We start from the raw sequence: 14702 nt of genomic DNA, 5'->3' as shown, positions 1-14702 counted from the left end.
ATCTATCCACTGATGTAAGTGGAGTGTTAACGTCCCCTAGTATTATTATGTTACTCTCTATTTCTCTTTTTATGTCTGTTAATAATTGCTTTCCATATTTAGGTGCTCCTATGTTGGGTGCATGGATATTTACACGTGTTATATCCTCCTGTTGGATTGTTCCCTTTATCATTATGTAGTGCCCTTCTTTGTCTCTTGCCACAGTTTTTGTTTTAAAGTCTATTTTGTCTGATATAAGTATTGCTACCCCAGCTTTCTCTTCATTTCCATTTGCATGAAGTATCTCTTCCCATCCCTTCACTTCCAGTTTGTGAGTGCTTTAGGTTTGAAGTATGTCTCTTGTGTGCAGCACATATGGGTCTTGTTATTTTATCCATTCAGCCACCCTATGTCTTTTGATTAGAGCATTTAGTGCATTGAAATTTAAAGTAGCTGTTGATAAGTGTGTAGTTTATTTCTTTTATTTTTTGTGTATTTATTATAGGTTTCTGGTTTGTGATTACCATGAGGTTCATATATAATAACATACATAAACAGCAATCTATATTAAGTTGATAGTCTCTTAAGTTTGACCTTTTACTAAAAGCCCTACGCTTTTACTCCCTCCCCCCACATTTTATGTGTTTGATATCATATTTAACTTCTTTTGGTGCATGTGTGTCCCTTAATCTCTTATGGAAATAGACAATTTTAGTACTTTTGTCTTTTGACCTTCATATTAGCTTTATATGATCTGCTACATTTACTGTATATTTGCCTTTACCAGTGACTGTTTTTCTTTGATAATTTTCTTATTCCTATTTGTGGTCTTTTATTTTCCACTTAAATAAGTTCCTTTAACATTTCTTGTAAGGCTGGTTTCTTAGAGATAACTTCCTTTAGTTTTTGCTTGTCTGGAAAACTATCACTCCTTCCATTCTGAATGATAACCTTGCTGGGTAGAGTATTCTTGGCTGTAGGTTTTTTCCTTTCAGCACTTTGAAATATCATGCCACTCCCTTCTAGTCTGTAAGGTTTCTGCTGAGAAGTCAGCTAATAGCCTTATAGGGTTTCTTTTGTTTGTAACTTGTTGCCTTTCTCTTGCAGCTTTTAGGCTTCTCTCTTTATCTTTAATTCTTGACATTGTAATTAAAATGTGTCTTGGTATGGGCCTCTTTGGGTTCATCTTGTTTGGTGCTCTCTGTGATTCCTGTACCTGGATATCTGTTTCTTTCCTTAAGTTAGGAAAGTTTTCAGTGCCTATTTCTTCAAATAGGTTTTCTGCCCCTTTGTCTCTCTCTTCTCCTCTGAGACACTGATGATATGGATGTTAGTATGCTTGATGTTGGCCCAGAGTGCCCTTAGACTGTCCTCATTCTTTTAAATTATTTTCTTTTTTCTGTTCAGCTTGGGTGATTTCTTCTACTCTTTCCTCCAGCTCACTGATCCATCCTTCTGTGTCATCTACTCTGCTGTTGATTCCCTCTAGTGAATCTTTCATTTCTATTATTGTATAGTATTCTTCAGTTCTGATTGATTCTTTTTTATATTTTCCAGTTCGCTGTTGAAGTTCTCACTGTGTTCATCTATTCCTCTTCCAAGATCAGTGAGCATCTTTATGACTATTAGCAGGTACTCTCTATCAGGTAGATTGTTTACCTCTGTTTTGTTTAGTTCTTTTTCTGAGGATTTGTCTTGTTCCCTTAACTGGAACATAGTCCTTGTATCCTCATTTTTTCTACTTCTCTGTGCCTATATCTATGTATTAGGCAGATCTTCTATGTCTCCTGATCTTGGAGATGTGGCCTTATGTAAGAGGTGCTTTATGGGGCCCAGCAATGTGCTTCCCTCTTGTCACCAGTTCCAAATGTTATGGAAGGGTCCCCTGTATGGGCTACCTGTGCCCTTCTGTTGTGGCAGGGCCGCTCTTGCTGCAGGTGCATGAATAAGCTAGGCTGACCCCTGGCCAGCTGGTTGTATGGCTCAGCTATATGCAGCTGCTACAGTCACTTTGGTCACTTTGTTGGGTGAGGGGAACCCCAGCGCAGCTGGCTGCAAGGTCTAATAGCACACACTTGCTGCTGTTTTGCTGTTAAGTGAGTCAGGACACCAGCATGGCTGGTTGCTAGGCTCAGGGGATCACCATTGCTGTAGGCCTTTGGCATGCAAGGATATTGTCAGCTCTCTCAGGAGTGCTGCTCGGTGGGGCCAGCCCCAGGCGTGGCAGCACACAATTGAAGGTGGGACAGATCTCCTGTGTGGCTGTTTAAGGAGGAGAGTGGCAGAAGTCTGCTGCAGCTGACAAGCCCCACCACCCACAGGCCCACACACCCAGCCAATGCAGTCCTGCCCCACGTGCACCCACTGAAGCAGACCCACTCACCCTGCTGAAGAGGTCCCACACACCCCATCTATTCAGGCCCACAAGTTCCTTGGGCTTGGTGGCTGGTGGGGCCAGTCCCTTGGGCAGGCTGCCTCCCCCGGCTGACCTGGATTAAACTAGTGTTCTAGTGGGCGGGGCAAGTCCCAGGGATAACAGTCCAAAGGAAGAAATCCAACGGTATCTGCCAACATTTGTGTTAGCATGCCTGTACTAAGTCACAACAATGGCTGCTGCCAGTGTCTCAGTCCCTGGGGAGGTGGGCCCAGCCGTCTCCTGCCTCTCTGAGACATGCTCAGAACTTATCAAGTGAGTCTCTGTTACCAAAGGACTATGCACCTTTCTTTCTGGTGATTTTTTGTTGGTTTCTGGGATGGTGAGTTTGTGTGTGGGCTCTTTAAGAGCAAGCTTTTCTTTGTCTTATGTCTGATGGCTCTTCTGGGGGTATTCCCCATTGGTTTTAATAGCCAGCAAAGCCAGGTATTATAACAGCCATCTTGGTTGTGCTGAATTCAAAAGCAGCTTACTGTGGCATAGCTCTCCTGCTCAGACCCCTGCTCCTCCAGGAAAAGCTTTGTACCTTAAGATTGCTCCTAGCCATGCAGCCCTGCAGCTAGAATGTGTTGTTTTGCTCAGAAGAAAGGTATTTCTGCCTCTTCCACCTCTGTCGGTGTTGTCCCTTGTTGTGGGAGTTCTTTTCATCCAGTTTCCAGTTCTCTCTCAGAGGTAAATGCTCCACAGGTAGTTGTCAATTTGTTGTGTCCGCGGGAGGAGGTTAGTTCAAAGCCCTCCTGTGCCACCACCTTCCCAGAAAACCCCTCAACTAATGTTTTGACAGAGATTTCCTTGAGCGCCAGGAGCTCAAACAAACAAAAACATCAACAACAACAACAAACAGGGGACAACCACTGTGTGGACTGGCTCTGTGTGAGGCGCCCTTCCACCACGTAGCCAGGCTTGCTCTGAGCCTAGGGATCAGCCTGACGTGAAAGCTTCAGGTCTTCTCAGGACTTCCTGAGCATGCATCCTTCCTGGGGATGTGATGACCTTTGAAATTCCCCCATGTTCACAGCTGTCTTGAATGTCTTAATTTCCCAGAAAATCTCTCCCTAGCTTCTCCTCCAGATCTTGATGGTCTACTGTATATCTCCACCCATAATCTCTTAGCTCTGGCATCTTTAGTTTCATAGTCTGCCTTGTAGCTTTTATGAGCAGTGCCTGCTGCTCTTCCCATCTGTATTCTGAGTTGTGTGAAATGAGTGCCTTGCGTCAGGCCTTCAGGTGTCCCCCCGACAGGTTAGAACAGATGTACACAATAATTTGCAAATAAGATGTGCTCTGCTCCCTTTGGTTGGAGCAGGGGGACTGGGAACCTGGCTACTGTCTACTCAAGACCGAATCTGCCATGCTGGGGAAAGGGGGGACAAGGCTGAGTAAAAATGGCATGAAACTTTCCTATCATTTTGAAGATGGCTTTTCCTTGATCGAGTCTTTGCATGGTTGCTGTAAACCTTTGACTCTTTTCCAGAGCTCTTGAAAAGTAAGCTCAGACAGACCCTGGTAGTTTGTTTGTTTGTTTTTGATGTTTTATGGGGGATCAAGAGCTTAGAGCTTCGTAGGTAAGCCATTTTTTTACATCACTCCCCATAGTATTTTTTAAAAGCAGGCACGGTTAAGAACCCACTTGGGTGTCTTTGTGGACTCTGCCCACATCTGTGTGGTAGATGGGATACTGTCCCCCTACCATTCAGGAGCTTTTCTTTGGCCTTAAGAGCATCATTCCTTCCCTGGATGTGTGAGTCCCATCATCCAGGTTTCAGTCTCTGACCCTACCTCAGATGACCAGCATGAAGAAAGTTCATTCCCATGGAAGACCTGTCCACAGCGGTGTGTCAGGTCAGCTGTATCAAAACCCAGCACACTGAGTTGGACAGCAGTTCAAGTGGTACATGAATGGAGGTGGGACTTTGCTGTACCCCATGATGCAGTGTTTCCTAAATTTAAGTCATCCATATCCACATCCACTATTTTTTACCTTTTCTGTGCATCATTTATATTATCACTTAATTTTTCTCTCTAAATCCACTTATTATTTTACTTTAAAATATTTGTATTTTTTAAAAAGTTGATTTGTTGTCACAAGTGAAAACAGTATCACTTGCCAAAAGCAGAAGACAATTATAACCATAACAATAATACAAACAAAATAATTTTCTTAACTTTTAGCTACATCCTGTTCCCACTAAAAGTTCCAATCTTGAAACATACCTTCCTCCTGGTAGTTCCAGAGCTTTTAAAAACACGTCAGAGCCAAATCAGAACAATTAGAAGCAAATCTCAAAAGGGATGTGATTCAAAATTTCTAAAATATTTCTATTCTGGAACTTCTTAAAATCATGTCATGTTCCACAACAAGGAAGATGCCAACACACTGGCTCAGGGGCCAAGTGCACAGTCTGTAGACCAAAAATTAAATTCAAATACCAACCCTTCCACTGACCAGCTGAGTGACTTTGAGCAAGTGATTGTGCCTCTCTGAGCATCAGTTTCCTCTTCTGTAACGTGGGCTATAAAAAATGCCAGCCTCACACAAAACCTGTATACAACTGTTCATAGCGGCTTTATTCATAATAGCTAAAAACTGGAAACGTCCCAGATGCCCTTGAATGGGTGAATGGTTAAACAAACTGTGGTTCATTCATAATGTGAAATACTATTCATCAATAAATAGGAGCAACCTATATTGATGAATACAACAACTTGGATGAATCTCTAGGAAACTACATTGAATGAGAAAATAAAAAAGAGTCAGTCCCAAAGGTTACATGCTATATGATTCCACTTATGGAACATTCTTAAAATGATAAAATTATAAAAGTGGAGAATAGACTAGTCATTACCAAGGGGTTAGCGATGGAGAGGGAGGTAGAAGAAGGAAGAGGAGGGAGGTGGACGTGGATATAAAAGCCACATGAGAGCTCCTAGTGATGACGGGACTGTCCTGTCTCTTGACTCTGGTGGTGGACACACAAGCTGACGTGATAAAATTGCATTGTACTAAATACACTCACACACACACAAACAGACACACACAATTGAGTACAAGTAAGAATCTGGGGAAATCTGGGTAAGTTCAGTGGATTGCATATATGTCAGTATCCTGGTTGTGACATTAAACTAAGTTTTGCAAGATGTTACCATTGGGAGAAACTCGATAAAGGGCACACAGGCGCTCTCTGTTTTATTTCTTACAACTTGCATGCAAGTCTACCATTGTCTTAAAATTAAAAGTTTAATTAAGATAATACCAGCCTCATAGACTTTCTGTGAGGATCAGGTGAGGTAGTGTTTTGGGAAGAAAATTCATTGAGCAAATGTTTATTGACACCTCCTGTCTGCCTAGGCCCTGTGTGAGGCTGATCTTCTCACAGTGAACCAAATACACAAGTTCATGTTCCAGTGGACATTGTCTTCTACTGGAGTGCCACACAAAAGTGAGGTGTTATTTTGAAAAATTGTCTTTAAAATTGGCTTCATATTGTCCACTAATGGAGCAGTAGCATGCATTGAGTGTTTGCACATAAAGAAAAGAGACTCAGAAAGGTGATGAAACTTTAGCAGGTGCCAGGTAGAGCGAGAAAGAGGATTCGAATCCAGATCTGAGCCCCAGGTTGCAGCTCTTCATCGCTAAACTCGCTGCCTTCTCCATAAAGGGGTGCTGTTCTGTCTACAGGATGACCCTGTGAAGACAGCAGACGCGGAGTGTGGGGACTTTTACAACACTGGGGACAGAGCGACCATGGATGCAGAGGGCTACATCTGGTTCCTGGGGAGGAGTGATGATGTCATCAATGCCTCTGGGTAGGTGTGGCTGAGCCAGGAAGGATCACCCTCACATGCCTGGTGGGGTCTAGCTTTCCCAGACATTCCTCCATGCATTGGGCACGGGACCCTCAGCCTAATTCTGAACAGAGCCGTGTCTATGGGGCCCTGGCCCTGGGGTATCTGTACACTTCCCCCAACCCCTGCATCCAGAAGAATCAATCAAAACGAAGTTCAAGAAGGTCTGGAAGAAAAACCATAATAAGACATCACGCAATTTAAAGAGAAGGGATGGCATGGGAAGAGAGACTTGTTTTGGCTCCTATTGTTGGGAGGAGATTGTTCTCCGTGCTCCTCTGATGGGCACAACATGTCGCAGAAAATCATCATCACCATCACCATCATCATAACAGCAGCTAACCATTATGGAGTACTTACTCTGTGAAAGCACTCTCCTCAGTGTTTTGTATAACCCAGTAGATACAACTATTATGCCCATATCACGCATGAGAAAACTGAGTCACTGACCAGTGAAGTAAGTTGCCTAAAGTTTCAAAGATAGTACAGTTTGTAGCCCAGATTCAAACCATGGTAGTCTGTCTCCCAACCCACTGTCCCAACCCTTACATGATCTAGGGGGGAAAATGACACAAGTAAAAAGCTCTCTTGGTTATTTCAGGGAAATTGAGTTTGTTTTATTTTTTAATTTCTAAAGCAAATGCTGATGTAGTGGGGAATGGGATGGAGAACTTTCATGAATGTTTAAGATAAAGTTTGAGGCTTCCAAGAGGTTCCATGCTGGAGGAGGCTCCTTAAGCCGAGCTGCAGAGCTCTAGGAGGACGGAGCTTCCACTCTCCTCCCTCTCAGAAGCAGCGAGGTCAGACGCCCTGAAGAGCATCTGTGCCTCGTGTTTCTTAGCATGGAACGTCCAGGTCTCCTGTAGTGGTCCCGCTACACAGCCTTTCGCAGGCCTCTGACTCCCTGTGACAGTTACCCTCTGTGCCAAGGGGAGATATGAGCCCCCAGAACATGAGATTCGAGGGCCTGGGTCACCCCAGCCCTGGTGTCTGCTCAGAACCAGAGAAGGAACCATCGATCCTGCAGGTATCGCATCGGGCCAACAGAGGTGGAGAGTGCCCTGGCCGAGCATCCAGCAGTGGCTGAGTCAGCTGTGGTGAGCAGCCCGGACCCGATTCGAGGGGAGGTGAGGAAGAGGACACGGAGGGCATCGTGTCTGTGTGGGCACTGGGAAAGCAGGTGCAGGGGAAACTTCCAGGCCATATCTACCCAGGACCTAGGCTGGAGGGAGGGCGCAGTTGGTGTGCGTGTGCACTTACACTGTGTGGTCACCAGGGGGCACTGTGGCCTCATGTGTGACTGAAAATGCTGCTGCTGCTGCTGCTGACGTCTAATATTTTAATGAGCTCTTATTATGTGCTCACTCATCTATTCCTCACAACAACCTAGTGAGTTCAGGACACTTATTATACCCTTTTTATACATAAGGAGACAGAGGCCTAAAGAAGTTAAACAACGTGCCCAGATCACACAGTGGTGGAGCAGAATGAGAATCTAAGCAGTCTGGCTCCAGAGCATGCCTTCCTTGATTCAGCAGGTGTTTACTGAGCACCTGCTATGTACAAGGCCCTGTCCATAAATAATAACATAAGAATAATAAATTACCACAATTATTAAATGCCCACAAGGTTCCAGGCACAGAAGTATACATACAACAATAGCAAAAATGATGAGGATGATAATGCTGATAGGAATAATAATAAAGTTAAACTAGCTTCATGTTTTACATGTATTATCTCGTGGAATCTTCACATAAACCCAGCGAGGAATGAACCTGTACTGTCCCCATTCCACGGAGAAGGAAAGTGAGGGTACGAGAGGTTAAGTAACTTTGCGAGGCGTAGAGTGGAGACTGGAAGTGTTGGCACTAGAACCTGGTCCTGTCCTGTTCCAAAGACTCAAGTGTCAACTTAGTTTTTTTGTTCATTAAGTAAATATTTACTTTTTTAAACTATTCAGTTGGTTGGCACTCACCTTGAGCCTCCCATCTGGTTCTGCACCGCAGGTGGTGAAGGCGTTTGTTGTCCTGACCCCACAGTTTCTGTCCCAGGACAGGGACCAGCTCACCAAGGAGCTGCAGGAGCACGTGAAGTCAGTGACGGCTCCGTACAAGTACCCGAGGAAGGTGAGTGAGGGCAGACGGACGGGCTGGTCCCCCGAGCCGTTCCTGCTGCTTCGCTGCCCCAAGTCTCAGAGGGTGGCTGGGGTGAACCTTAAACAGCCAATGGGACTAGCATTTTTCTCTTCAGATGAGACAATTGGCGTAGGGGTGGGGTGGAGCCAACTTAATCCAATGGAACCTCTATCCTGTGTCAGAAACCAAAGAAGAATCCATCACTGGCACGTTAACCTAAAGGAAAAAATCAGACAAGTGCCCAATGCTATCCAAGAAGGTTGTTTAAAGTCTTTCAAAATTTGAGACAGAAATCCGAATCAGCAGCTTCCAAACTGTTTTTAAGCATAATTCATGCTAAGAAATACATTCTATATTGCAGCTCAAAACATATATACATACATAACAAATAAAAATTGACAAAATGATATTTATCCTTACAACATGCAATGCATTCTGATATTCTTTATTCTTCTCTCTTTTTTTTTTAGATTGGCACCTGAGCTAACCACTATTGCCAATCTTCTTCTTTTTTTTTTCCTGCTTTTTCTCTCCAACTCACCCCAATACATAGTTGTATATTCTAGTTGTGGCATGTGGGACGCCTCCTCAGCATGGCCTGATGAGTGGTGCCATGTCCGAGCCCAGGATCCGAACGGGTGAAACCCTTGGTTGTGGAAGCAGAACGTGCGAACTTAACCGCTTGGCTATGGGGCCGGCCCCTACCTTTTTTGTTTTAAATGCTGCGTGCAAACTACAAAAATGTCCAACAATAGAGAAATGATTGTTATTCATGAAATTTAATATTCTCCTGTAATTTAAAATATTGCAGATATTTTTAATGTAAAAAATCACAATATATTATTAAGACTAAAAAAGGAAATGAAAGAATATACATGATATTATCCTATTTATTTAAAAGCAAAGTTTGAAAGGATACATATTGCAAAAGTTCCCATTTCCTTCCTCTGTAATCGTACTTCGCTTCATTGTCTGAATGTTGACAATACAGACTAGAAAGCTGCAGAGCTAATGTCTATTGAACATGTAGCATGTGGGCCAGGCCCTGGACTCAGTGCTTCACATGCATTGCTATTTCATTTAATAGTAATAGACCATCTCCACAACCCGAGATGCTCTAAGCATTCTACTTCACAGAGAAGAAACTGAGGCTCAGACTCACAGTAAATTGCCAGAGATTAGAGTTAATAAAAAGCAGAGCTGAACTCAGATCTGTGTATATTGGACAACAGAGTTCATGCCTCTAACATCAGGCTCTGCTGCCTCCTAGAGAGAACAGAGGGCACGAAGCAGGCAGGATGGGCTAGATGTTATTGTGGGGAACAAATAGCCCCCAAAGTCTCAGTGGCTTATAACAAGGAAGGCATCTTCCTTGCTCATGTCACATGTCCACCATGTCCAGGCTCTCCTGGGACCAGGATAAAGGAGCCACCATACAGGTATCCGCCAGGTGCTATAAGAGATGGACAGAGAGGGTGGCCAGGCTCAGTGGTTCCCAACTCTTCCGTTAGAGGTGGCACACTTCACTCCCACTCACGTTTCTTCGGTCAAAGCCTGCCCCAGGGCTGCATCCAACTTCAGGGGTCAGGAGGAGAACATGGCATCCTTGGTGGGCCCCATTTATGCCACCACATGGTGACAGCCTGTCTGGGGGACTGTGCAGGGGCAAAGGAGGGGAGAGGGGATTGGTAGGAAATGACAGTGGGACTAAGTCAGGGTGGATTTGCTTTCTCCTCAACCAGGTGGAGTTTGTCCCAGAGCTGCCCAAAACCATCACTGGCAAGATTAAAAGGAATGAACTTCGGAAAAAGGAGTTTGGTCAGCTGTAATCGTCAATAAACTCAGAAACCACTGTGTGACCTTGGACAAATCCCTGGCCACCTCAGTTTCGCTATATGGTGAGAGTGAGAATGGGGGTGTTGAGAATTGACTTGGAAGAGTATCAGGAATGCCATATTTCAGCATTTTTGTTTCTCTCAAATTAATATCAGGCACTCTTCTTCCTCTGTGCTTCCAGATGAGCACACAAATTGGGGTTGGAGGTAATAAAATATGAATATGAACGTCAACGGTGCCCCTGTATTGTGCATTCAAACTGTGGATGAACCTGTGCTAAATGTAGTCCCTCCATAACTCTCCCCAATCCCCATCAGAGAGAGCCCGGGGCCTGATTCTCCCTGCTGGCCCCAGCTTCCTGGGTGGCCCTGTGCACCCAGCAGATGTCCAGGACACAGAGGTCCAGGAGAGATGCTCCGAAGAGCCCCAAGCACCAGCCTCTCCTAGGTCCCAGCCTAGGTCCCACATGGGTGAGTGAGGGACCTGCTCTCTGGGAACCCAGGAGTCCTGTAGGACTCTTCCAGACCTCTCCAGAGGTACCCAGTCCCCCATTCATACACGGAGCTTTCACCCCTCAACTTTTGTACATATGCAGCCACCCACTCATGTCTTCCAAGGGCCCGCGAATCCCCTAGCCCTTCCCAGGGGTCCAGTGCCCTCCCCACACATCCTTCCCCTCACACTCTATAACCCTCTCCTGATATTCAGAGCCCTCGTGCACCCCAGCCTGGGGTCCTGTGAACTGATCCTTTACTCCATCCATCCTTGGGGCCTGAGATGGGACCATTAGGGAGAAAACCAGAGGCTGGGAGAAGGGCAGAAGGGGCTGAGCCTGGGGGTGGGAGAAGCACATACTGTCTCCTTCTCACCCACCACTAGGGTCACCCTTGGAGAGATCCCCTCTGCAGCTGCCCTTTTCTGGGGTGCACAGACACACACACTCACAGGGAAATAAGACACCACAAGCACAGGCACGGAATCACTCCCATCTTCACCTGGGGACTCAGGCATAAGGCTCAGGGACAGGCTCACACACAGACCCACACTGCAGACACAGGCAACAACCCTTGAGGAGAACACATGTGCACACAGACACACATACTTAGGGCCACATGAGACAGCCCCACAGGGCAGACCCTACACACATTGGACACACAACACAGAGAACACAGATACACACTTAGATACAATCAGGAACACACAAAGGGGCAGTAAATTTACACACAGAACCAATACACAAAGATATGAAACACAGACACACATAGACGCTCTAGCAGGGACACACATGCCCAGAGACACACACAGAGATTTGCACAACCAACATACACTCATTCAGAGATAGAGACGCAGACACAAAAATACATACAGATACACACAGAGAAAAACAGAGAGAGTGCCAGACAGTGGAAAACTAATGTCCACAATCAATATACTCACATACAGAAACTCATTTTTGTTCAGCAACAAATCTGGCAACCCAGATGGGACTCCTGTCCCTCTGAGGTCTTGGTCCTCCAGCTACCCTGGTCTCCAATGGATGGAGCAGTGCAGTGGGTGGCAGCAGTTCTGTTCACGCTACTGGGGGACAAGGATTGGTCCTCACTAGGGGGGCTCCCTTTCTGGCTCTTGTGTTGCTGGCTTGATGTCGCTGCCCCATGGGGAGACCCAGCAGCCATGCTGAGTGCCTCACTTGCAAGATCTCCCAGTGGAGGTAGGTAGTGCCAACCCCACAGCAGGGCTGTAAGAGTTCTCTCTTTAAGTTGTCTCACAAAGTCTGTTGGCTAGTCAGGTCTGAGAAGGGATTGTGCGGCCCAGGGGATGGAAGTGATCCTTTTGTTGCATAGTTGTGTCAGAGCTGATAAGGTGTGGGTTGGAGTTCCCGCCAGAGGTCACTGAATTTGAGCCTCTTATGTGTTTGTGTTGTGTCTGTGTTTGTGTGACCGGAGACACCCGGCATTGATCTTACTTCCTCCGCCATTCTGGACTCCAAAATCCCTTTTTTCCCCATCACCTCTGTCAACAATCTCTAGGGAAGACCCAGCGTCCAACCAGCCTGCTGTCCCTTTTATTCTCTGCTAAAGAATTCCCACCAATCTCCCTTTCCCTCCCAAACCACATCCTTAGATCTCAGTGGAGTGAATTGGTCTGTCTTACGCTGTTGCATAATTTGATCACCAACACAAAAGAACTTCTTTGGGGCGCTCTGATCAACTCATAGGTGTTTGTTGCTATTAATCCTCTTTTTTTTCCCTTAAAGTAGGAAATTCAATCCTAACTTTTACACCTCAGCCAGGGCTATCTAGATCTCCTCCCCAGTCCTCTCCTGTGGGACTCTCTAGCCTTCCAAGGGATTAGTGAATCGTACAGTATCCTGCCTACTCAGCTCCCCCAACTCGATTGCCCAGACCCACTTCGGCACCCAGATTGTCACCCTTGGTCTGCGTGGGTTTGGTTCCAGGCCAACAAAGTCCAACATATCTAGGCAAGATCTTGTGGCATCTGTGTCACTACTAATTACCATAAACTGCCCCTAGGAAGTTGGAAACAGACAATCACAAAGGACTCCAGAATATGGGAGGGGGGCGGGTCTAGGGGGTCTACCCCAGAGGAGAGCCTGCTAGGCTGCATCCCCCAGAATGGGAAGGTTTTCGGGTACTCTCCAGTGACCTGAAAGCAGTTAATCTTTTCCTGCAATATGGCCTGGCCACAATATTCACTGGAAGATATTCACTTTTCCTAAAGTGGCCAGAAAATGGAACCCTAAATTTCAAAACCATACTACAATTAGATCTATTTTTCAAAAGAACCAAGAAATGGGAAGAAATCTCCTATGTCCAATGCTTTATGGAACTTTATCAAAATAAATGGCTACCAAAAAAATGTAAAATTTACAGATTAAACGTTGAACCAAAGGCTTCAAAAATATTGACCATAGTACAGGATCCTTCTGATGAAGAGAACCTGCTCCTCCAAGTCAGGATACTTGGGGCCAGGGAAGGCCCACTTCAGAGTCCACCCCTCTCTCTGACTCCAGCTTCAGCTCCACCATCGAGTCAACTGGGGACCCCAGCGAGGCCTCCACTATATTCTCCTGATACACAGACCTCACTTCTGCTCAAGCCAGAAGTTGTAACCCCAAAGTCCCTTACCCTGTGGATTTGAGACCAAATCCATTGTAGTCCCTGCTGGGTAATTCCCCCACAGGGAATTTGACTCTTCAGTAATCCAAGACTCTTTACCCTCCTCTTCCAGATAGTACAATTGGACTGGGAACTAGTTTTAAGCCTCAGATCCACCACCTGAGACAGGTGTCTAATGGCGAAAGGGGACTTATTAATGTGCACATCCCCTTTTCCACCTCTGATTTGTATAATTGGAAGGCACAACTAAAGGACTGAAGGCAGAACCAGAGGAATTCATCAATTTGACAAAAGGAATCTTCTCCACCCATAATCCAATCCGGGCAGATATCCAAAGCCTGTTAACTACAGTCCTCATGGCTGAAAAATGTCAGCTGTTCTATTAAAGGCAAGGGAACAAGCAGACAATGAATATGACCCAGGGTCAGATATCCACAGGCCTAATTAACAGGCAGTACCAGGGATGGACCCAATGACCTAGATGACCAGGAAAAGCTGGAGCATTCTCATGGTCTGCTTTTGAGAGCTATGTAAATGGTGAGTCAGCCACCCGTTAACTGGTCCAAGCTGAGGAGGATCTATCAAGGTCCTGAGGAAACCCCTCTGCCTTTCTACAGAGGCTGCAGGATGGCCTCAGGCAGTATACCAATTGGGACCCTAACGCCCAAGGTAATACAGTGGTTCTTAATACCTATTTTATATCTCAAAGCACTCCAGATATCTGTAGGAAGCTCCAAAAATTGGCTATAGGTCCTCATACTAATTCTGCACAGCTAGTAGAGGCTGCTTTCAGGGTGTTCAACAACAAGGATGAAGCTGAGGAAAAAAAGGATGACAAAAAGATGCAGAGACAGGTAACTCTACTCACAGCAGCCCTCCAGGCTGCTCAAGGTAACCCAAGAGAGAGGAGGAAGATGCCATGGGTGAGTAACCCCGGCCCCCACAGAGGGACCAGAAGGCTGCCAACAAAGTTGGGGGCTAATCAATGTGAATACTGCTGGCAGGAAGGACACTGGTGGTGGGACTGTCTGAACCATCCCCAGAGAGGGAGGGGATCGAAGAGGACCGAATCTTACCAACTTCCCTTGACTACAGATGAGATGTGATGGGGCTGTGGGGTTCCCCGGTTTGCTCCAGGCAACAAAATCCTCATCTTCCTGAGGAGCCCTGAGTAACCTTGGCATTGGGAGGAGAGCAAGTTGAATTCTTGCTAGATACTGGAGCCACTTTTTCAGTCTTGAACACCCAGAAGGGAAACCTTTCCAAGAAAAAGTGTGATATAAAAGGAGTGGCAGGAAGAAGAGAAACTAAAAGGTTTCTGGAGCCTTTGAC

General features: G+C 45.7%; 2 protein-coding genes across 7 annotated transcripts in view; one reads left to right on the top strand and one right to left on the bottom strand.

The window, feature by feature from the left end:
• Nucleotides 1-10463, top strand: part of LOC106841738 (acyl-coenzyme A synthetase ACSM1, mitochondrial-like) — a 43588-nt gene extending 33125 nt beyond the window's left edge. For all 3 annotated transcript variants that reach the window (XM_014857886.3, XM_044747341.2, XM_044747342.2), the window contains exons 11-14: nt 6093-6220; nt 7287-7386; nt 8266-8385; nt 10137-10463. In XM_014857886.3, the coding sequence (XP_014713372.2) occupies nt 6093-6220; nt 7287-7386; nt 8266-8385; nt 10137-10223 (435 nt within the window). In that variant the 3' untranslated portion in view covers nt 10224-10463. The remainder of the gene's footprint in view (nt 1-6092; nt 6221-7286; nt 7387-8265; nt 8386-10136) is intronic.
• LOC106841728 (protein disulfide-isomerase-like protein of the testis) overlaps nt 1-14702 on the bottom strand; it is a 91320-nt gene that overhangs the window by 60100 nt on the left and 16518 nt on the right. For 2 of the 4 annotated variants that reach the window (XR_011494243.1, XM_070484722.1), the window contains one exon: nt 8235-8567. The gene's annotated coding sequence lies outside the window, so the exon portion shown is untranslated. Of the gene's footprint in view, nt 1-8234; nt 8568-14702 lie in introns of those variants that run through there. The other 2 variants (XR_011494245.1, XR_011494246.1) reach the window with 1 other exon arrangement.

Source organism: Equus asinus, chromosome 14, assembly GCF_041296235.1.
Source record: "Equus asinus isolate D_3611 breed Donkey chromosome 14, EquAss-T2T_v2, whole genome shotgun sequence".
Lineage (NCBI taxonomy): Eukaryota > Metazoa > Chordata > Mammalia > Perissodactyla > Equidae > Equus > Equus asinus.
This window is presented reverse-complemented; position numbering and strand designations above follow the sequence as displayed.